This window comes from Netta rufina (genome assembly GCF_964035555.1).
Source record: "Netta rufina genome assembly, chromosome: 2".
Classification (NCBI taxonomy): Eukaryota; Metazoa; Chordata; class Aves; order Anseriformes; family Anatidae; genus Netta; species Netta rufina.
Window position 1 is genome coordinate 119,963,874 of NC_140124.1, and position 24,710 is coordinate 119,988,583.

Consider the following 24,710-nt stretch of genomic DNA (forward strand, 5'->3'; position numbering starts at 1 on the left):
AGGTTTCTTTCTTAAGGTCATTTTCAGCTGGCAAGAAAGACAAGGTAGGAAATAAAGTTTTAAATAGCTTTCTAACAAAGGTCATAGGCATGTTCAACTGAGATTTTTAAGTGATCTGAAGCTAAATGCCAGGTGGTGAGCAGTTTCTTTTTTCATGTTCTATTCTAGCTTCTAGCTGTGCAGTTCTCCTCCTCAGATGTTGCAGTAGCCCAACGCAAGTAATTTTAGTTTAGTATAGGTATTAATAGGTATGGGAAATCAATTCAGGTTTCCTTTCCTAAATGAACCAGGATCCAAAGTTGGTTGGAGAAGATGGTACCGGACTGACTTGCTAGTCCATCTAACTGAAGAAATATTTCAAAAGGTGAGTGCAAGTGCAATATATAAAAGAGTTCAAAGCTCAACCCTGCAATAAGGATAGTCCCAGGCTGCCAATCCCTTAATAGCCTGTGTAGCTAGCTGTAGCTTTTCCAGCTTGTAGGAAATGCACTGGGGGGGTAGAGTTGGGAACTCACAGACATACTTTTCTTCCTGGGAACACTGCCAAATTTAGCACTTCAAGTTCAGCCATTTCTGGCTTCTAAAATGAAGTTCTGTTACTGCAAGAGAAAACCAGTATTTTCAGGTTGCAGTGGTGATCAAATTCTTCCTGAGAACCAATTTAATTGGATTGTCTCTAAAAACTAGTGGGGTAAGCACTTACTGGCAGGAACTGGTGACTTCATGCAGCCTTGGTATGGCTCAGAAGCGCATGGGTGTTGAGCCTGTGACCTGTAGCAATAACCTTAAGGAATTCTAGCACAGTAGCTTACTTAACTATGAAACCCCTGTAGCCAAAGAATATATGGTCTCTGTATCTAATTAACTTCTCCTTAGGAGCAGACTATTTAGTAGGGGACAATTCTATACCCCTTCAAGCTTTAAAACCCTTTATTTAAGCAAACCTTTTCAAATATGTAAACAGCAGCTTGACCAGCTTTTCACTAACTAAATCCCTTCAATTCGCTACTGAGTGTAAGTGGATAAGTTGGTATGCTTATTTTATATATGTAACTTAAATAGTCTTAAAAAAAGTTAAAGAAACACACACAAAAAAACCAACATGCTGCACGGAAAGCCCTCCAATGTGAAAGGAACATGCCTGTCTGAAACTTGAATAAGACAACCTGAAAAAGAGGTGTGTGAAAAGGGAAGGGTAGCTCTTTGTGGTTTTTCAAACACATTATAGTTCAAACTGAAAAACTGCAGGTTAGTACCTTTTATGCAGGTCCTGCTAAAAGGGAAAATGAATTGCAGTGCAAATTTTAAACTCACAGTAGTATTGTATGCAGGAAGCCTAATGCTTGGGGCCAGGGATGAATACAGTAGGGTAGAGGTAAATGAACAATGAACGGCACAATTAAAACTTTTAACATGCTGCAAAATGCCTCTGAGACTTTTCCAGGCACTTGTAGAATTTGATTTCCATCTTTTTTGGCTATGTACAACTGTAGGTGGGAAATAAGTAAAATGAAAAACAAAGAAAGAGTAAACACCACCCATCTTCCTGCAAGATCATGTCTGGTAACAGAAAGTGCATGTGATGTGGCTTAATTTTTTTGTTACATATGCCTTCACTACACAATAATTAATTGAATTTTATGTAATCAATCTAAGTGAGCAATGTAGATGAAATAAGTTTGCTTTAGCTCTATACCATTGCAACACTGAGAAGATTTAAGTCCCATCATAAAAAAAGGTTAAATAATGCTACTGACCATAAAACAATTATTTTACAATGCTAACTAAAGAAACAGCTACCTCGTGGCATAGCTGTTATGTTTCAAAACCAAGGCATTATGTCCTGAACCTCAAAGGAGTGACAGTGTAATTTAGAGGAATGTTTGTCCTGGACACGTTATGGCTAACGCTAAGAAGGTTTGCTAGAGAATACTGTCAGAGAAATAATAATCATGGGTCACAGTGATGAAATACCACAGCTGTAGGTGACTATTTCTTAAATATGGCACTTAAAGTCTATTACTTGAAGTCTTTACCCTCAGAATAGTTCCTTGCAGAGAAACATATTCTTAAGTCCTACAGGGAAAATAAGCTTGATACAACACCACTTTGACCTTGGGTTGAGACTAAAAGGATCACATAAACCCAGAAGTTGTAGCTCTATTTGAAAGTTGTATCGAAATTCCTTCCCAAAGACTATGTGAGTTGAAAGAAGCACATAGAAAAGGTGAAGATAAATAAGAAAAGGATAGTAACAGAAGTGATGAAAGGCAGCAGTAATAAAACCCAATTATTAGGGAAGATTTATATCAACATATGCATATGTATCACTTCTCTGTTAGGGGACCAGTTTTATACTTGGCTTCCTTTCAGGGTATTAAAATAGGGTATGGTTTTAGGTGTGTCCTTCCCACATTTTCTTTTTAACAATAGGAAAAAATAAGATGGAATGTGTTCTTATTCTTCTCTATGCCTTTGCAGATAATAAGTTGGAAACTAGATAGCGCTAGACTGATCACTGCTCAGCCCAACAGCTGCCTTAGCAGTAAGTGTTGAAAGTAGTATTTACCTTTGTATGCATCTTCACTAGGAAGAGGTTTCCTACACAAGAGGTACATACATTATGTAATGAGACACAACACAGAGGTGCAAGCATCCTTAAAAGACTTTTGCAAAAATGCAAAAGATTCTTCTTTTAAACCAGTTCAGGCAACATGCCGTGATGCAGTCTATGTAAATCAAACAATGACTGCCAGTTAAGAGATCTTTAATTACAGAAAAATAGGTCTTTAATGTCATCTCATATCACTTTAGACAAGCATTTTCAATGATAGTCCATGAAAAATAAATGCATACACTGTGGAAGTTAAGAGCTCTCAGTGAAGTCACCATAATCCAGAAAGCTGTAGTTGAACAGAGCTTCCTATCTGGTTGAACTTCAGCAGCCATCATTGCACACAGTTAAGTTCCTTTAAAAGGTTTGGTTTAAAATAAAGAGTTCGTTTAAGTGTCTGGAGGGAAAGGCACTTAGTATTGCAGTTTCCAGAAAATGATTTGTTTGTCTTCCCCTCCTGTAATAACACTGTTGCATTGTTCATTCATCCACATGGACATTACACCACCTGGGGGAAAAAAATAATTTAGAATACAAGTAGTACTCATGAGAACGGAACATAACTTTTAAATAGGTTAGGGTCATCAGTATATATTTAGTACCTCATTATATACTTAGTGTCTACATACTATAAACTTATATAGTGTGAATGTAATGCGAAGAAGATGAGACTGCAAGGTGGCTGTTCTTATTCGCAGGAGTAATCTCATGCTATACTGCCTCAGCTGATTTTTGGAATTGGAAGTGGAACGTAAGTTCCAGCGTATGATGCAGACAACACAGTAGCAAAAGGATGTATTGGGATAAGGGGAGAAGCTTCTCCAGAAAGAATATTTTTCCTACATCATCTAGACTTGTCATATTAAAAGTATATAGCGCCTTATAGAATATGCTTAGAGGCCCACTTTTAAAGATTCTCTAGCTGCAGATTGATGTTAATACAGCTCAAGTTCCAGATTACAAGTTTACAGAAGGGAAGTTTGAAATAACTTCATGAAAGCAGCCTTAAAAGCAAACTGAATAAAACTGAGATAGTTATTCCTTCTTTGTACATTTTGGTTTCTCATGTCTTGAAGACTATGCACATACATGTAAGATGTTTGTAAATCTCTAAACAAAATACATTTATTTAGCAAATTTTACTTAATCGTTGTTAGATTTACAGTCTGGACAGACTTTGATATAAAGTAGTCTACACTACATTTTATTAAGACTGTGAAGTACAAGAAAATATGGTATTTTTGATGCTACATGAATTAGAAAAGCCCAAGTCATCTGCCTCCGTTCAGTCTTGTAAAAAGCAGTACTGCTCCACTACTGTCACATTTCCTAGGAGGCTCATGTGTACCTCCTTGGGGTGTTCTGGTGTTCCAGGTAACATTTAACATAAAGAACAACTCACAAGCAGAGCAGATGATGCTAGAACTTGTCAATACCAACACAGACAGAAAGTCAGACACTTCCATTCAATTTGAGAACAAGAATAGTTCAGGCATACCTGTATGTCCCCTGATTCTTTCAGTAACTTTTCCACCAAGAAGGTCCCAAATCAGTAATTCACCGGACTGACTTCCTGATAAGATGGTATTTCCATCCCACTTGAAACACCTGCAAAGGTAACTCTGTAATCAGTTCACTTTAAGCTAAACAATTCCAAACAAAGCCAAAGATAATTGAAAACTGAGGTATGAAACTGAAGGAAATTTACCATTTAAGAGTCTTTCTGGAAAGGTTATTCCACATCCATTTTAAAGGGTCATGACCCAAACTTTCTTTTCTGACTGCCCTAAACCCTCCTGCCAGAGGGATAAAGTATATTCCCACAGCACAAGAGGACCCAGTCAGTTGTACATGTGTATGGTACATACACCCAAGTGTTCTCATCTCATGAACCACTTTCACTTCCATCACTTCACGTTTCTGAAAGAATCACTTGAAGTGCAAAGACGACTTTCAGGGTAATGACAAAAGAAGTTGGTGCTGAAAAAGCAGGAGTTATTTGCTTAGATACCTGTTTGTTTTCGTTCCAGTTTGGAAAGCTTGACCATAGTGCACACAACTTACTAGGATGTCAGCCTTTGCACTTAAGTGCAAATTAAGTATTTAATTTAATTCAGTAAAACAATCTTCAGTATTACTACCCTTTCCATTCTGCTATTGCCAACCATTAAGCATCTCCACAGTTAACTAAGCTGGCCATGCAGCTTCATAGTCTGTGTTCTCAGGATTACCTCTGTGGCTCATCAGCAGTTACAGAAGATATGAGCATTCCAGTCTGCACATCAATCACTTTAAAACAGCAGTCTTCTCCTGCACTGAGTAGATGTCTGCTGTCTGTGCAAAAGAGCAAACAAAACAAAACAAAACACAAAAAAGAGCATGTTTAAACATGCAGCTCTAGTTATCAAAGCAGTCTACAGTACAGCATGTTTGCTGTGACAGGCCTGACCTGCTTATTTATACAAAATTTACTGTAAATTGTCTTCAAGCATGCAATGATAAACATTGGTCTAGAGTCCAGACCGCTGGTCTACACTCTAGTATGGCCTTATATAGAATTAGTACGTTTTTTTTTATTGTGGAGAATCACAGAATGGTTTGGGTTGGAAGGGACCTTAAAGGTCATCTAGTTCCAACCCCACTGCCATGTGCAGGGACACGTCCACCATTCCCAGTAGACCAGTAATTTCAATAACAAGAGTGTATTACATGAAATCAGGAATAAGATTCCCTTTGAAACTCCCAACAGTGCACATTAAAAACCGAAATCCAACATACCAGGACTAAAAGCAGCATCAAACACAGTCCCAGAATGACATGACAACTGGTGCAACATTGTTGCTGTAGTAACATCCCAAATACTAATGGTACCGTCTTTGGTTCCAGATGCCAGTATAGTATTTGCAGCATTAAGGTCGATTGTATTTACCTAGGAAGTTAAACATCCCATGATTTTCCTGTTCTTTCATGTAAGCCATCTTGAGACAAGTTTTAAACACACCCAAAAAAAGTCTCATCCATTAAGATACCATTTTATTTACAAAGGTTTTACATTTAATTCTGCAACATCCTTAATTAAGTACAATTATTACCTAGAAAAAGCAAAAGATAGGTCCCTTTGATGATATTTTAAAATATTTTTTCTTCACAGAGTACAGAATGCAAATTGACATTTCAGACTCTTTGTACCCCTACCCTCCACCTAAATGCAAGACATTACCCTTATGGGTAATATTCTCCTTTATTCCTAAAGAACTTCAGTTGTTTCCAATACTCTTGGGTACTATTCTTAAATGTTATCAACACTGTTTCAATACTTGCTTATTTTGTGCCCTGTTAAAAAACAAAACACTAAACTACCAATCAAGTAGGTTTACAATACTTAAATATCCTAGAGTGATACCAGATGCTGTAAGTAAAAGTGCACATTACACAAAACCAAAAACTCTTCTCACTGTTGCTTCAGTCCACAAGAGTGCACCTTCCACCCAAGAAAGTAGGGGACATTGTAGAGCAGGACATTCATCTCAGATTAAAACAAAGAAACAAAAACAATAAACAAAAAACCCCAAAGCAGTAAACCAAACTAATAAAAAGAACAACAACAAAAAGCTAAAAACACACAGTTAAACAAAACAATCCCCCAAGACAACCCTCATACTTTAACACATTATCTTGACTTTTGTTTTACTGAGCAACTAGTCTTCAAATTCTCAGATACTGTATCTCTCTCTGCATACTTACACTAACATCATGTTCTAACTCTGCAAGGAGTTCAAAGTGGTGTTTTTTATTGCTCAAGGTCTCTCCAGGAACACAGTGCCACACCTGTAACACAGACATTTCAGTTTGCTCAAGATAGCATTAGCAAAACTCTGAATGAATTTCTCCATTACTGAATTCTCGAAATTAAAAGGGCTGCTTGTGTAACTGTGGCACAATACAGCAACAACAAATTGCACCATAAATCATTTACACTAAGCAGAGCAACATATTAAACATGATCATTACAACTCCAAGTAGGTTACAGAAGCTTACCAAAGTGATTGTAAATCACTGCACTGAATGTATACTTATCAAAAGCCATTTACAGAAGGCTTTGGGAATTTTTTTCATGTTTGTAACTTTTAATTTTAAATTATCTTTCAATCTAACTGTAAGCATGCTCTTTTGATTAGCAAGTGTCTGATCCACTTGGCTGAAGAAATAAACTACAGAACTATCAAACACTTTAGAAGCCTATTCCAGTCAGCAAACAATTTTCAGTCAAGGTCACAAAACATTCACATTCCTTCAACAAAAGCAGTTCACCCCCAAAAGAGCACATTTGTAGTAAATTAGAATGAATTAGATTCCTTTAAAGTAGCACTTCAGCATTGAAACACAGCTGAGGTAAAGCTAATGAGCTTGTATTACAGTAAGATTATTTCTAGGATAAGTATTTATTCTACTACAACAGGTGCATCCACTCCAATGCATTTGTCTGGCTAAATAATAAAGTGTTAGCAATAAACAGTTATTGAAATATTAGAAATTTGTATACAAACCTTCACAGTGGAATCCCAAGACGCAGAATATAAACGCCCATCACGCCAACAGATCTTACTGACAGCATCATCATGTCCCATTAAGATGTCTTGACGTCTTCCAAATGCAATTGAATAAAAATATCTAGTAGGAAGGGGTTATAAAAGCATTATCTCTTCAGAAAATTTAAACAGGTTTCTCTGTATTGATTAAAATAACTTTTCTTCTACAGTTTCTAACACAAACCCATTGAAAAAAAACACATAGAAATATAGATACTGCATATTAACAATGAACTTCTGTATCTATAACCATAAATATAATTACCAAGGTACTCAATGTAATTCAATAGAGTCACTAGGAAGTAAATACACACATATGATTGTCCCATGAAGAACTTATGACAGTGGTATCTCCTGGTAAGATTAGACAAGATGACAAGGCCTGTAGGAAAAAGGAAAAAGAAAACATGTTTTTTACCATGAGTCAAAGTGAAGTACATTAACATGCTTCTGGAGAACAAGAAGCATTGTAACTTCTTAAAAACAACATACAGGTGTTACATGAATATTACATGTACATAAGAAAAACCTTTTAAGTTGGACACTGGCCATCCTTTAAAGCAAGAACACTGAATGTCAGGTAAATAGAAAATTAACCCTAAAGTTCAGAAACACGTGTAGAACTGATGGATCTCTTTTTTCAAAATGCTGTTTTTCCAAGTAAATTGGATGTGATTCCACTCAGGAGCAACTGGGTCAGCTTTTCGTCTTGCAAGCTACTGTCAATTATAGATGCAAGAAGAAACCAAAAAACATAGGTTTCTTTTGATGTTTGTTCTCCATGTCAGCATCTTATCTGCTCAGCTCTTTTAAACAACAGATGTAAATACCTAATTTCTATTATTCTCAACACAAAACATTCTTTACAGACAGGTGCTCAGTTACATTGCCATTAATGGAAGCAGAAGAAAAAAATAAATAAATCAGCCCACTGCTTCTACTAGTATCATCTAAACACGAACAATATACTGTTCTAAAAAACAGGTAGGCAGCTGGAGTGTTAAAAGACTATTGTTTCTGGCCTTTCTCCAGCAGATCTGCACTGAAACTACATAAGGGGTGGCAGAGAGGGAAGAGTACAAGAATGTACATGGCCTCCTCATGATAAATAACTTCTGGACTAGGATTCAGCAAAGAGCTCCCTTTCTATAGTGTCAACAGTGGAATTTCTAAGTTTGCCTTTGTTAAAGCATTAAGAATTCTTGTATATAAGTTCACCCGCTAGTGTGTGCCACAGAAGGCACCAACCAGGGTCTTGATGCTAAAATTTGTTTCGGGACCTGCTAGAGCATAACTACGGCTTCTATCTGGGCAACATATTTGGCTTTTCTCCCCCTCCATAGAGATGAGGGTACAGAGGAGGGCTAATGCACGCTAGTATCTTGTCTTGGTAAATTTCTCAGAACGTGACAGAGAGGGAATCTCAATGACCCAGCTCTGACCACAGTGCTCAAGCACAGAAAATCAAGTAGAGAATTCCTTTCCAACTTCTGATTTAGAAGCATGGGAAAAATGTTCAGAGGCTGCTGAGATCACTGCTCATGAAGAAAGGATACCTCGGGTTCACACAGCATGGATTCCACTTCCTGCCCTTGGCTTTCCTCTGCTGACTGACTCACAGACTCCAAACACTTTGCAGCAGTACGGCAATAGTGGGTATGAGAACACGGGTGGCATTTAAGCTTTGTGAATCTGTTCTTGTACTGAACGGCAGCTCAAGGTTGTACAGAAAGTCAACCTCTGCTCATGCAGAGGTATTTTTGTCTACCACAATCCCTTCCCTGGACAGCAGAGCAACTCAGAACAGCACTAACACAGATGTAAAGTGCAAGCCTTTAAATGCACCCTTCCTGTGTTCACATAATGTGCTCTCTTCTCTCCCTGGAGGCCTGACAGGGAATCTCAATTCACTCTACTAAATTATTCACACACAGTAAAACTGAGGAGGCAGGCAGGGAGGAAAAAAAAAAGAAAAACACTGAGGTATGCTAAGAGGTGTTTCTGTGAGTAGCTTTCAGAAGATTCTTAATGACGTCCTTTTTGTTTTGACAGCAGCTTACCATGTTTGAAAAGGACACACTTCTTTGCAGTGTTTTTGATTCTTTGGAAAACATCTTCAAAGTTGAATCTAAGGATAATGGACAAAACAGACAAAAGACAAAAAGGACTGTTTTATATTACAGAAGCTAGTAATTTTGCTCCTGTTTGAATATTCAAATAGTTTATTATAAAAAGGAGGTATAAATTTCTCAGTCTTTGAACTAAGAATCTAAAGTGAGAAATTACCAACTTGTCAAGCCTAGATATAAACAATATTGAAATCTTTGAATTAAAGATCTAAAACTTTAAAAATACATGTACTTAAGCTTTTTAATTACATGAAATATATATATTTCACTTCATTAATTTCTGTAATAAGTGACTTGCAAATCTGACAATCCAGAAGCAAACAGAAGAAGCCTTTACATATTGCTTGATATGTTTCAGTATTCATAAGAAGTAATTAAGCATGAATCGAAAAAACAACAATCTTGCATCTGGAAGATTCGGACAAAGCTCCTTTAAAGACTGTAAAAAAAAAAAATTGAACTCAATGATTCTGGAAAAATCCCATATAATGTTGCCTTCATTTTGCTCTCAGAGAAGATATTCAAAGGATTCAATCTTAACTACATTTGAAAGCTTCATGATGTTTTGTTCACAAAACATTATTTGGTGTTACAACCTATTACTGAAGTATTTACACTGCAGGTTCTAGTAAATACCTCTGCAATAATACTCACCTTGGGATGTAGTGAAGACAGAAGACCCATTGCTTGTGACTGCTATTCCAGTAATTGCCCTGTTTAATACAAGTAAACTTATAGGTGATTTCATAGGTTTTAAAACTTAACCACCAACTGACTACAGTTGAAATTTGTTATTTCATCTCTGTAAGAGTTAAGACTTTTAAGGAGATTTAAAACTCTACAGCAGTGTGTTACACAGAATCACAGAATTTCTAGGTTGGAAGAGACCTCAAGATCATCGAGTCCAACCTCTGACCTAACACTAACAGTCCCCACTAAACCATATCCCTAAGCTAAATGCTTATATATAAAAATACATGCCTATATATAAAAATATACCTTGATATATGTGAAACACCAGTACAGGTCCTCCATATTGTTCTGCAATAACTTCATCCTCACCAGAAAGGACATGCCAATGTGAAAGGATTAATGATTTCACATTCCATCTTCCCAATTTGGCATTAGCTACAAACTACAAGCAGATACCGAGTATTGGGGTTTGGAATTCATACATTTTTTCTCCTTGAATTTGATAGTGGTAGAGTCATGATAGTCTACATATTTACCCATCAACCGACTTAAGTCAGTGAGTTAGCTGTTAGGAAGCACAGAGCATTCTGTACTGCCACGAGTCTCTTATACAGTTCTGCTTCTATTTTTTAACTCAGTATTTTCGGAAAACAAATAATGTTTAGAAGCTAAAATTAAAATTTGTTTTCAGGATTAGGATTTTCTTAACCCCTAACAACCTGGTAACTGGGGACCTTTCTCACTGCAGATACTGCCTTGTTTTCTAGACAAGGAAATACCCCTTTTCTAGATTAGGTTATAATCACTAAGAAGGTAGTTCCAGTTGGTAAGACATCCTTCTACTGGTCTAGCCACTAGGAAAAGGGATGGGGTCAAAGGAAAACTTGTTCTTGAAAATACTTTTGCTCTTGTTCATTGTTATCATAAGCCCTAAACCATCATTCAGATTGATACACAAATACCCCTTATGCCCCAGTTAAATAGAACAATTGTGACTGAAAGGCAGAGTAGTACCTACTCTTTGTGAATTTTATATTGCTCATCTAATTTTAGTTTGGCAATATTATTCCAAGCAAGCGTTATACTTTCTTCTGTCAAATCTTCAAATGATTCTTCATGTACAGAAACTGCAATAAAATGCCACAGTAAGTTTCATCACAAACAGAAGTCAAAAAGATGAATTTCAAAGAGCTAGGTAGTTCAAGTTGCAAATATAAATATGAAAGTACAGAAATCATGCAGAGTTTCAGGAATACAAATTTCTGGCTACTGTAGACAGAGACCAGATAACTCTTTTTCCAAATCTTTTCCTGACTGCATAGGGCTAAAGTAAAAAAATACCTTGTTGTCTTCCTCCCCTCCCCGCCCCCCAAAAAAATTATGGCTTTTAAGCCAGAGACTTTATGTAACACATTTCCAAAACAGAGGAGGCAGGAGGGGAGGAAAACAAAACACACACACACAAAAAAGAACCCTTAACACTTTCTGCGGAGATGTTGTGGTGTTCCTTTGAGATGCCAAGAGCTTTCCAAATGGAAAAGTACCAGGAAAGCCACCTACTGCTTTTTATCTTACTTCATTCTGTTAGGAATGTAGGAATTTTACAGCTTTATTTCACTGCAGTGTTCTCAAAGCTAAGGGATAAAAAATGCAAAGAAAACGAGACAAAGTAAAAATATCCATTACTGTAAAGAGGCCAAATCTAGCAATTTAACACACATGACCATTATTACAACCATATACAACTTCCAAAGCCAGTCATGCCATTTCAATGTCATGCTAAGTAGTAACCAACTTTACTTCTCTGCTTAAAAATGAAAGCCATCAAAAAGTAAGAGAATCAAGGACAACCACCTTGAGAGAAGTCTTTCCATGTTATAGCTGGGCTGAAGATCCAGTCCAGTTTATAGTAGACCACTATTCATATGATGAGAGCCATAACACCTTAATTTCAGAAAAATGGTCAAAGTTTCACATGAACAGAAGCCTGTGTTGACCTTACACATCCTTTTATTGAAGTTATTCAACCGACATTTTCTTCCATACTTACTGTAGGAATAAAGTAATTTCTTTACAGATTTTCACTCAAGTTATGGTAGAGTGGAGGGAAAAAAAAAAGAAACAAAACCACAACAAACTACGCGTTCATATCCAGATGCTCAAATTAAGTTCTTAGGGTTCACTTAGACCAAGCCAACCAAACACCCCACAGACATCCTTGTTCAAAAACTGAACAAATCTTTATGTCAGTTAGAGCGCCTGCAGAGATAGTCAAAGAAGTTGCTGTCATGTCAGTTTGATTCTGAAGTGCCACGAAAGGCCAGGGAAGATAGCCCTCCCACAGCTTCAAAAGCAAAGATTGAACAGTCCCAGAGGAGACTACTGGAACATAAGGCAAACTGCAGGACCAGAGCTCCAGGACAATGCATGTATTTTCAAATTTGAAACTGATCTTGTCAGTTTTTCCTCTAACAGTTAGTCAATGTATTTATTTTGAGTTTGCTTAAAGGGCAAGTGGCCAGGAGAGTTATATAATGAAGTCCTGTGGGAAAAAGATACAGAACTCCAAATCAGTTACATTGTCAGTTTATCTGTTACACACTTACCTGGAGACTCAGTTATGGAAACACTGTGAAAAGATGTTCGAGAGGAGCTTTTCGATAATATCCGTTGGGGATGAGGAACTGTAAACAACTGTTTTGGCGTCTGTCCAAACTCCAAGATTTGTGTCAGCAGAGCTACTTTTTCATTAGGGTCCATAATACTTCAGAGGAACAAGATATTTAATTAGGGCAAGTTGTTTGTTTCCTCCCTGGAAGCATGGATCTGCACATACAGTTACTATGCCACTATCAGCAATCACAAATTCTTACAGAACAGATTTACCACAGATACAACACACATCCATACGACAGCTCCACTATTTTAATAATAATAAAATTTCACAGAAGTCGGACTGAAGAATCATTCAAGTTACAATCTTTCAGCATTTTTTAAAAATGACAACTCTGTATCAGTTCACTGTGTATTTGGGAGTCTAAAATGGAAGAGCTACACTGTTCACATACAGAGCTTTCTTGCAGACAGCAGAGAAGCTGAAGGGATACTGGCATATGTAGCTAACTACTTTAACAAATGTCTTCAGATTTTTGTTAATTACCTGTTTAAATCCACTCCTCCTTCATAAGTTAATGGGTGAAACACTGGAAAAAAATAAATTCATACAATATAAATATACAAGGTTCGTTTTCTTTAGGTATCTGCTATGAACAACTTATATTTTTACTCAACTAAGTTATATTTTAGTAACCAAGCTATTTCATCAAGCTAGAGAGTTTGAGATCCTGTGTTTTAATCCTGTGTTTCTTACTTGAAATAAAATCCAGGATTTCTAAGACATTCAGAAAAAGTTTCAGAAGTCAGTCCTTTCATAATGGTAGCAGCTGCAAATACAGTGAATTAATTTGGGACCTCTGTATCCGAACACTTACTTTGTCTTTTGTCTTTGTCATTCTTACACAAAACCCTTCTGTCTCTTGTCTGCTCAAGACTGTCTTGCAAACTCATCCACATTGCAATGAGAGAAGCACGCTGTGTTTTACAAGTTTATTTGTGAGACAACATACAGATGCCGTAACTTAAATGCCAGTTTTCCTCATTCAAAGCCTCTGGTATATTTTACTTGACACTTACAGCATCCAACCATATTGTAACCAGACCCTGCAAGCCTAACATACAGCCAATCATGATTTAAAAGCATGTGAAAAAGCATATTAATATATATTTTTAAAATCACATCATCTGACTCTTAAAGTAGAAAGCATTGACAAGCAAAATTAAGAGGCATTTATTCCTTCCCTCCCAGTATTTGAAAAGAACAAAATTTATCTATCTTGTTAAGTGCACTCTATCTCACGTTGTCTCTTACTTGTAATCCTTCAAAAGGATCAGGGCTTCTGAAATAGACAGAGTATCTTCACTCTATAATACAAATCTGCTAATGTTCTTTTACCAAGAAGACATTTCCTTACCAAACAGTAACATTCTTAAGCTAAGTATCAGACCACTGAATAGACTGATTGTTGGTATTCCTACTAGGTCTAGAGAAACTAAACATGCCAACATAGCTATCCCATAATAACATCCTCTTTTATAAGCATTTACAATGGCTCTATACACGTTCAGCATATATACAGAACAATGAAACTTTCCACACACGAAGTATACACACTACACAAGGACAAACTCAGTCACCATGTACGTTTCCTCCATTCTCACTCCTAAACAGCTGTAGCCCATTAGATACTTCTTTCCCTTGACAATTCACAGAAAAGGAGGGGGGGAATTTTAGAACTGAAAATCTTACGCGGTAGGAATGTTAAAAACACATTTGTGTGGAGGCTCCTACGAATTCCCATTCTTAACTGGGAAACACTACAACTTCAACACCACACTGCAACACCGCACTGTGTGAACAAATAACCGCAATGCTGCAGAATCTTCTCGCCTACCATTTAAAATCCATCTTCAAAGATGCCAATAGATTTTACTGGATAAGACATCATTTCCATTAAAGAACTATATTTCCTTAAAGGATCAAGAATTCCAAGCATAATTATGAAAGCTCAAAGCAAATCAAGCATTACAGATGGCTGTTAATTTACCTTTTTTGTTTGTTTGTTTTGTTTTTTTTTATATTTCAATAAAATGTATACTTACCATTGTGAGCTGCAACTGCTTCAGTTCCCTTCTGCTTGTAGCCAAACACAATGTCAATCCATTCATGAAGATGTTCTGATACATATTGACTCTCTAAAGCCTCTCGGCTCTTCTGAAGAAAATCGTCAGGACCTGGCAAGAAAAAGGTTAATTAAAGACGACATCCCTCTCAGTATTGGTATCCGTTTATGTTGTTCTTCACATAAAAACCTGAGCCCTAAACAAGTAAAACAACACCAACAAAAAACCACACCAAACTCAAATTTGCTATGAAAATTAAATGTAACTATTATACCAGTGTTTAAGAGCAAAAAATACTTCAGAAGGAAACAGAGTAAGAGCTTTTGAGAGAAGAATAATCCCAGGAACCTAATAGCAATGATAATTTAATTCATTCATAAAACAAGAAGCTTGACTATTAGTACCTGATGCCCAAGGCGGAAGCTCTACGTCTTCAACTGTCTTTCCACCTTGTCTTTTTCCCAAGTCCAACTTCAAACTGTTTACTAGAAAACTAGAATCATTTTCATAAAATTCTGGAATCAACTGGTAGAAAAGGAAACGGAAAGTTCTGAGATCAGCTTAGCTTTGATCATTTTAAGTAGAATACAGTTAATAAAAAATGATAGTTATTGAAACTCATACATTAAGCTCTAAAGGTGGATAGACATTTCTCCAGGCTTTCCTCTCTGTCAGAGAACATTGGAAACTTCCTTCTGTTACCCTTCCAACTAGGCTTCCTGGCTACCAACATGGTAATTCTCAAAGTTAAATTCAGAGTAGCATAAATATTTTTAACATTATATGTATGACATATGAATCCATAATATCTAAGAGTATCTTCAGAACTCTAATCACAGAGCTGCCTTCTTACTTTTAAGACATGATTCAAGACAAAAAAATAGAATAAAAATAGAATTACAAGAACAATTTGAGAGGTTAAGTCAGTTGTTTTAAAGACCACCACAGCTAACCATTCTTAATTCCACTATTAACTATTAAAATAAAAGTAGTATTTAAGTATCACTAACCCTGTCATCAAAGAAATGTTATTTAACAGTACCCACAATCTGGCAATCATTCAACATACTCCACAAGTTTTTGTCTCTAAAAAGCTCAAAAACCTAAGATAAAATTTCTGTAGTTTAATCTCTCCGGATGTACTGTTATAATGCAGCCAAATCCTAATGAGATTCCAGCAGGTGTATCCAGCACATAAAATTGCATGTTTCACCCTTAATACACTTTGATAATTCCCCCTTATTCAAATATCATTCATATGGACATTTGTCTTAAAAAGAATGTAAAGACAAGCATGGAATAACACAATTATAGAGAAGAAAAGTTCAAAACTTTAAAGGTTTCATAAAATGCATTAAATAGCCTCAATAACATATAAATTCAAATCAACAGAAGATATCCGAGAAGAGGAAGCTCAGAGTAAGCACTAAGAAGGACTTGAAACATTTTCTGGCCACTTACCTCTTTGAAATCTGTCGCACCATCCAAACAATTTTTCCAGGTTTCTGCAAGACTAGACAACATGCATCAATCACACAATTGTTAAACAAAACGAAACAAAAGCCATGTTAAAAGCTTTGTGCTCCCTTGATACCTATTTTAAAATGAAAACAACTTTGCTATAAACAAAACATAAACAAACCTGTTAAACGTTCTGTCAGCATGATCAAACTTTCCGTTCTGCAGACAGAGCATATATTCTGGCGCTAGGGAGAAAGAAAAAGTCATCAGATGGCTTCAAACCTTGTCCCCTTCTGAGGCAACAGTCTGCATAGAGAACACGTAAAAAGTTATCTTACCAACTCTAACAAGATAAAATAAAACATAACCCGGAGATGAATAGTGGCTCCCATACATGAACTTAGGTTCTGGCATTTCCTGATAACGTGTCTGCAACATAAGAAGAAGAAAAGAGTTCTGTTTAATATCAGCACTCGTGCCTTCTTCCAAAATTGTACACCCATATACTGTCCCTTTATCTATTTAATAAAAAAAGAGGGAGTTGAGGGTCACCTCCCAGATTTTTTTTTCCTAAAGACAAAACATATTCTAAGTACTAATAACTATGCTGCTTTAATCAGATCAGTAAATCAGTAAGAAGGCACAAAGGTTTTTTGTAATTCATATTCCAGAATTATCAGGACTTCTGCTTTTTTCTTCTCTCACTTTCCACACACCATGGCAGTGACTTAACTTCAAAGTACTTGATATTTTTGCTTTTCACCTGAAGTTTACTAAGATTACGGAAGGCACATATTGATTGAACTCAGCCTGGCAGATTCCCTCCTGCCTTAAGCTCCTATGTGTTACCCCCAAACCCAATTGTACTCTAAACAAAAAGTCCATTAAGTATTTGCTGTTATTGAAGAAGTGGAGAGTACAAGCATCATCAGTATTACAACCTTAAGAACCATTTATGATTTTAAAGTACTTAATATTTTATCAATAAAATGCAGCTATTATGGCAGTATTTTCTTCTCTAATACTTCATTAAGGACTAATGAAGACTGCAAAACATGAAACATTTTCCATAAACTATTTTGGAATAGTCAACCTACCATAGTAGAAAATAATTTCATAAAAAGAATTAAGAGCAAAAAAAACTTGGGACCTTCTAACTGTAATTCTGTATTTGACTGTTTATGAAAAGAAAGCGTGCCTATTTTGAGAAATGGAAAAAAATTGTGCACTGCTATCTGCATGTGGAAATTTCAACGAACTCTGATCTGCATGGATCTGTATTTCCTCCCCTTAACAAATTCTCACTCAAATTCAACATTTTTCTAACACGGATATACTTAAGATTTCTGTTTGTTTGCCTTGTGTAAGGCACACATGCATTTTACATTATGTATTTTAATCCTTTGGTCTTGAAGTTTTATATTTCCGTGTATGTTAACAGTGCCTGCCATACAAATGCAGTTACAATAATGACAACTTGATGATCTTACTATAAAAAACAAAAACAACAACACCAAACACACAGAATATTTAAAAGTACAATACATACAGTATGTTACTAAGAGAGATGAAGCAGATTTAAATAATTTTAAATTAGTACCAGTAAAATCAGTACTAATAAACTGAAAATAAATATAACACAGTTTATAGGCAAGTTTGCTTCTGATAAGGTTTATAGTATTTTATATATGTGCATTAACTCCAAAAAGTTGCTTGACAAAGCTCCTTTTATTTCCAATATGTACAAGGCCTAAAATGTTCAGTTTAAAAAGCCACGATATACATACCAATAATCTATCCAGCCTTTCCTTATTCAGGGCACCAATTGGTTTACTGAGATCACGGAATGTTTCAGGCTTTGTTAGATCTAAAAAAACATAGTTAGACTATGAATTGCTAGGAATAAATAGATTCTGATCAATAGTAAAAACCACAACTACTACAACAATCACCACAGAAACACCCCAGTAATTCTTCCTCCTCCCCAGGTGCAAAAGAATAATATTCTTGCTCTAAATAGCTACTCAACTCCTTCCTTCCCGGTAGAATTGCTCTTAAACCACTTGCATAAGAGCTAGTGGTTATACGTGCTTGACAGTTACTGCAACTAACATCGTCTTCTATATGAGACACAAAAGCAGCTGGCATTGCCTTATTTCTGCTCAGCTATTCTGCATGCTAAAGTTAAAACCACCAAACAATCAGATTGCACTACTTGAGCCGGTGCTCAACACCACAACGTTCCTCTACTGGTTTTAGAGGGACAAGCTTCCAAAACAAATTACACAAATATCCTTAACCAATGAGCCTATTTAGACACAATCCTTGTTAGCCTATTTCTTTCAACTTGAAATATTCAGAACTGTGAAAGAACACCTGGATCCTGTACATTTCAGTACATACAGATTGTTCCACGAAAGGCCATTTTATCCATTCTTACACACTGAATGTTCAATACCACTGATTTTCAAAGTGACCAAGCAGATGCTAAAGAGCCTTTATGTGAAAGGTGAAATATTTAACAGAGAAAGTGAAAGTTCAGTTGTCCGCTGAACTCTGGAGCAAGGGTAAATACAAACGAAAACATCCAAGGCCACTAACACCAAGTGCATTTTGATGTACCTGGAACTTTTGGCAGTGTAACACCCATCCCCCCCACCTGCCCCAGAGATGTTGGGCATGATGCACTAACATGCCTTCTTGTATATACATACCTAATACTGAACTAGAGTAGTCTGCTATGATCCAGGGAAATACAGGATACTGGGAGAGATCATTGCAGCTCCTATCAGCCAGATTGTTGAGATGAAGAAGATATTCGTAGTTTGATAAATGTCCTCGTTGCCATTGTAACATGTAACTTTCAGCTGTATGCTCCGTAATATGATTTTCTAAAATGAAACATAACATTAAGGGGTTTTGAGGTCTGGAGTTCCACCCACAAAATTATACTGTAATTAATATTAATCAATGTAAAATAATTAAGGGCACAGTTGTTTAAAAGAACCAATCAGAATTAAGTGGAAGTTTTGTGTTTCAATAGCTACTATTCTTTATATATTTTGTAATACCTGTTCAGACGGGCCTGAAGTGCAATTCTATGTGTACGTCCCTGCCCCCCTGCCCTTCTCCCCCCCAAAAAAAAAAATAAAAAAAAAATCACCCAGAAGGAGTTTTGAAGCTGAATATGGACACGATAGGTGGAAAAGATCCTGAAAGTTTATGAAGGTATAGAACAATATTTGCAGACCATGAATAGTGTTCATGGCAAACAGGCAATCTTTAAGATTTCAAGTTTCAAGAAACAGCTCTGCTGGGAAGCAAGGAAAAAAATGTTTCCTACTGGACAACTAAAGATGCCCACTGACAATAATTTATTGCAAGGAGTCACACACAAATGTAAAAGGAGTTCAGTATCAAGACAACTGAAACAGAGAAACTAGTGGAAGATAAAACTTTACCACCACTAAAGTAGGAACTATGTACCTGAAGCATCCAGCCACTGAGATGTTACAAGCACCTTTAGAAATCATAAAAGGGTGAGCCCTATCCCTAATGTCCAACATCAACAAAATCTTCAAGACAGAACAAAAAACTTCACTGGAAGCGGAATAAAAGAGAGAAGACTGATTTTTCCACTCCACCCCCTTGTACATCTTTTGACCTCTTTGGAAAGTAGAGTTGCACTCAAATAATTTATTTCCATGGAACTGGAAGCTTTGACTTCATCAGTCCCTGCACCTGGAAACTTTGTCTTTGGAAAAAAAAGTACAGGAGAAAGTTATCCAGCAAAGTCTGAAGTGAGGTAACAGCATGCAATTAATTTAATAACAGAGGAAATCATATCAAACTCTACTTCCTTTCCAAAACGAAAATGTAAAAGACAAAAAGGATTCTCAAGTCAAGTGATTATTTCATTGTGGATTTTCCAGTTTCCTTTGTGAATACTCCAAGATTTGATGAAGTGGGGAAAATGTCAACTGGTATTTAGGCAAATTCATTAAAACAGAACTACAGTTCTGGTACAATAACAAGGTAGTACAAAATTTACACTTCCAATATTGGCAGTAAACATGGAGTTCCAGTGTTTCAGTTGTAGTAGTATTCTAGAAAAAATAACTATTAGCTTTTTCTTTCATTTTCTCAGTGCACATACTAGCATTTTAGAAAGTTTGTGTTCATGATCTGCAAAAGATATGTACCACTTTCTAGGAATTAATGAATAAAAAACTTAACAGAAATGATAATTTAATTGTTTTTGAAAGGTGATTTTCATCAGCCGTTGCTGCTGAGTTTGAGGAAAGTTCAAGTATTTGCCTGCACTAAAGATCCATTCACTACAGGAGCCTTCTCAACACAATTTATACCCAGACTTAACGGGGGGTAGGAATGGAATCCACCCACTATCCTCTCTATATTCTTCCAGCAAAGCACAATTCAGCTGAGTGGATCTTTCTTACTCCTTGCTTTGAAGAAACTCTATTTTATTATTTTGGTTTTTGGGCACTACCTATCAAGTTGCAGATTAAAGGAATCAGTTTCACCTTAATAATGTGAATGTGTCTCAGCTTTCATACTCAGTTCTTCAAACACAAACAAAAAACATGCCACTTTGCAACATTCATTTTGAACTTTGTTTGCTTCTACCAAAAAGTTTTAGGGCTTATTCTTCCAATTCTCCCTACAAATCAAGAAAGCAAAACCCAGGCAAATTTCCCCTCACAAGAGTCTACAAACTACATTAATAAATAAATACTGCAAACCTAGATATGTTGCAATAAGGAAATAGAGCTCATCTCGATCTTGACAGCTGTAGAATTTCAAGTAGATATCAGAACAAAGATCATTTTCTGTGCAAAATACTTCAAGTCCCTTAGAAATTAAAGGGAAAGAAAAAAACAAATTGAAAGCAGTTACTGACAAGGTATAACATTCATGTTTTTACAAAATATTCCAGTTACTAATATCTAAAGCTTCAGACTAATAAACTGGGCAGTGGTTTTGCCTACATACAGTCTAATGTTTTGATCTTTTCTGTTTCCAACCCTAAAAGTATTCAATTTACACCCCACTAAGCAAACAGATTTACAGCTGTCCACAGACTGGCTCCATCTAACTTGTTTAAGGACAGGTAATATATTTTTTGTCCTAAGTGAATGAAGTGAGGCAAAGAGTTAAAGGTCCACTTAGTTTAAAGGCATTTTGACATGCGAATTTTGTTCAATACTGAAATTTCAGTGTTAACACTGAGAACACACAACTGAGGTTCCACCACAGCACTGTCAGTATCCCTCAGTCACGTACAGCAGAGCTCATCACTCCACATTAGTCTCAAACTAAACTAGTGATCAGGCTCCCTCCATGAATCAATCCAGAGAGAAAATACACCATGAGAGGGCAATTCATTCTATCATAAGATAGGTGTTTGAGATAAACGGGATGAATTGCTCCCTGGAGGTACTCCCTTCTCCCTTCCCTTACACCGACTGCTTATGAAGGAAATTTTTCATCCTTGACAGAGTTCAATTTTCCTGTTTCCATCTTTCTGACAACACAGGGAACTAAAACACCTTCTAGTGTTTTAGGTTTAGTTTTTGAGTGCTGTTCACTAAATATTCCACCGTTTTTAAAAACATATATGTTTTACCTGATGATGCACACAACTTCAGCTGGTCAGTTTAACAAAACATATACACAGCATGCTGTTAAGATATATGTATATATATATTTGATCTTACCAGTGGCATTAGACCATGTCTTCTTTTATAGATGCGACGTACATTTTGCAGTGTTATTTGTACTACTGGTTTCTGTAGGGGGAATGGGTAGGGTGGTAAGAAAGAAGACTGAGATATTCCAGGAGATGTATATTCTTTTACATTAACCTTTCCAATCAATCTGAAGTTTCTCTGAACTAGAGATACTAGCAATATCAAAGCAATATCCACCCATGTCATTTTAGAAGTGAAACTGGTTTTAAGCAGTTACTTTAAAAAAAGGAAGTTTGTCTTTGTTGTTGGTTCTTGTCTGAGTAGCAAAGCAGCTTAAGAATAAAAGAAGAACAATGCATGATCACCTAAATCTGTTGCCAGTAAGAATTATCAAGCAAAAGACGTGCAGAACACAAAGATCTGTATTAAAACATAAGGAAGCCATTGGGTTGCTGGGCAAAATGTTTGCCAATGGTGCCATCTAATGGATGAAAATTGAATGGCATTTTGTCATAAAAATGTGAAACACTTTACTTGTCTGGACACATTTTCAGTATATTAGTAGCCTGCTAGGACTATTGCTGCTACTTCTGTGACAAAGCTCCAAAGCAGTGAGATGCTCTCAATTTTCCTCTAGAGAAAGCAATACTCAGTTTAAAACCTAGATACATCTTCCAATATGAAGTAAATGTATATAAAGCTCTCACCAGGTAGGGACAGCAAAGAGTAAGATTAGAACTTTATCTTAAATGAAATTTTACAATAAGTTATTGTTAAATATTAATGGAGAATGAGCAAAGAACATTTTGTGCTTAGGCAGTAAGAGGTAAGTTTTAAGCAAGTTAGTGCAGAGTCAGAGTACTGAGATATACCAAATGAAATCAGAGCAGCATAAATTAAAAGAATGCTATGGAACTTTTTATGAGAACTGAAAATACAGTTTTTTGGAGATGCATTTAAGGGAATAATATTAAAAAAAACCTCTCCACTAGAGGAGCAGCGTGCTCACACCATATGCAAGACCATCTATGAGGCACTTACAGGATATCCATTAAGAGGCTGGAAGTACAAGTTAGCATCAGTAACACACACATGCCCTGGATTAGTCACCAGTGGTGTCACCATTTCTGCTTTACATTCCATATTCAGCGTTTCAGAAATGCTTTGAAATCTACAAGTGAAGAAAGGGAGTAAGTTTACCTCTGGTTCTTACATACGCAGAGCTACCCTTAAATTCTTCAGATTAGTTTATAACCATGGGATGTCACAATGGGGACTTCACTATTTTAGGAAAGAAGAGAGTTCTTTGTTGAGACCTCTACTTTACCATGTTGTGTTCTGCACCATTCTCAGAGCGAGCTTTATTCTGCATATACCAATGCCCAGTTTGCAAAAAATTAATAGGTAAACTGAACAGTTTGAAGAGGAAAGAAATGGGGGGAAATAACACATTCATCTTTACAACACAGAATTTGTCATTCTCCATTCCAGGTGGTTCAGAATGTAAAGAAGATAACTCTGAATTAGAGAACTTGTGCTTCCCCAAGGAAGTACTTAAGCAGGAGACTAATTGACCAGAATTCAAATATATTTTCCCAGTAGGAAGTTATTAGAAAAATACCTGTTTTTATCAAATGAAGTTCTAGCCAAACGGGATTGCAGTATAGCAGTTATCTAATGTGAAGAAAAAAGAAAATAGAGTCTATGATCCAAATACAATTAGAGTTTCATTAGTAACATTGATATTCTGATAGAAATAATGAGATACTTACCATGGCAGCTTGATCTCCCATCTTATCTAGACAAGAAGCCCTGTAGAGCTAAAGGACGTTGAACATTAAGTGAAATAGCACAGAACTCCCACACAAGTCACAAGTCAATAGCAACTGGGAGTGTTCTTAGTGCTGGAGTACTACAAGAGCTATTATTCTTTCTTTTTAAAGTAGAACATGTTTGTTAATTATTATTATTATTACTTTGTCTATACACTACCACCCGGCATAGTAAAAAGCTAACGAGAGTAGCTTACAACAGTTTTCAGAACTAGATGCTATGTTCAACTGCTGCATTTAAAAAAAAAAAAAAAAAGATACTCCCATCATTTCACTTTGAGAATAAGTTACTCAAAATATTTAAAGAAAGCTCCCCATCAAATACCAAAAAGACACTCTGACAAAGTGTGTAGTGATACCAAATAACCACATACCTGATGTAGAGTTTGCACAACATCTCCTACTTTCCCAGCCACATCCAGTTGGAATAAGTGTTCTGTAGTACCCTAAAACCAAAAGGATATTTACTATAAGTAAGTTTAAAATAAAGAGCAATAAAAAAAATAAAAGAAAAAAAAACACCTAAAATTAAAATACACTAAAACCTTGTCAAATTGTTTCCACAGGTTGCAGTATATATTTGAAAGACCTATGTTAAACCCAAGGTTTTTTTTTTTTCTTTACAAATCTATCTTCCCTGTGGTAAGCTCTTTACATAATAATTGGTCAGTCATTTAATATAATGCAACATAATAACTTTGAAGCGATCCATTTAATATAGTGAAAACATCTGTAAGTGTAGAATTAGTACATGCTCTAACTAGTTTAGTATCACAAACATGTAAATATAGAATTAGTAAATGCTCTGACTAGTAAATGGCAATACATTTGGACAGCTACTATATACAGTTTTTTAGACAAAATATTCCAGCCCATTCAATCTTGAAAGACCTGGCTTTAAAAGTCATCATTCTTCTCTACATAAATAGTTTTAAACTGGA

The 24,710-nt window shown here is 36.1% G+C and overlaps 1 protein-coding gene across 4 annotated transcripts in view; it reads right to left on the reverse strand.

The window, feature by feature from the left end:
- Positions 1-2,750: 2,750 nt before the first annotated feature.
- Positions 2,751-24,710, reverse strand: part of NSMAF (neutral sphingomyelinase activation associated factor) — a 36,736-nt gene continuing 14,776 nt past the window's right edge. For 2 of the 4 annotated variants that reach the window (XM_084281812.1, XM_084281813.1), the window contains 25 exons: positions 24,144-24,215; positions 23,710-23,757; positions 23,559-23,611; positions 22,979-23,108; positions 21,965-22,036; positions 20,990-21,098; positions 18,941-19,117; positions 18,014-18,093; positions 16,565-16,655; positions 16,408-16,471; positions 16,227-16,278; positions 15,170-15,290; positions 14,745-14,876; positions 13,186-13,228; positions 12,632-12,789; positions 11,044-11,152; positions 9,987-10,045; positions 9,264-9,331; positions 7,518-7,585; positions 7,162-7,285; positions 6,359-6,442; positions 5,393-5,543; positions 4,846-4,948; positions 4,113-4,222; positions 2,751-3,122 (listed from right to left, as the gene is read on the reverse strand). In XM_084281812.1, coding sequence (XP_084137938.1) covers positions 3,028-3,122; positions 4,113-4,222; positions 4,846-4,948; positions 5,393-5,543; positions 6,359-6,442; positions 7,162-7,285; positions 7,518-7,585; positions 9,264-9,331; positions 9,987-10,045; positions 11,044-11,152; positions 12,632-12,789; positions 13,186-13,228; positions 14,745-14,876; positions 15,170-15,290; positions 16,227-16,278; positions 16,408-16,471; positions 16,565-16,655; positions 18,014-18,093; positions 18,941-19,117; positions 20,990-21,098; positions 21,965-22,036; positions 22,979-23,108; positions 23,559-23,611; positions 23,710-23,757; positions 24,144-24,215 — 2,373 coding nt within the window. In that variant the 3' untranslated portion in view covers positions 2,751-3,027. Of the gene's footprint in view, positions 3,123-4,112; positions 4,223-4,845; positions 4,949-5,392; positions 5,544-6,358; positions 6,443-7,161; positions 7,286-7,517; positions 7,586-9,263; positions 9,332-9,986; positions 10,046-11,039; positions 11,153-12,631; positions 12,790-13,185; positions 13,229-14,744; positions 14,877-15,169; positions 15,291-16,226; positions 16,279-16,407; positions 16,472-16,564; positions 16,656-18,013; positions 18,094-18,940; positions 19,118-20,989; positions 21,099-21,964; positions 22,037-22,978; positions 23,109-23,137; positions 23,185-23,558; positions 23,612-23,709; positions 23,758-24,143; positions 24,216-24,710 lie in introns of those variants that run through there. The other 2 variants (XM_084281814.1, XM_084281815.1) reach the window with 2 other exon arrangements.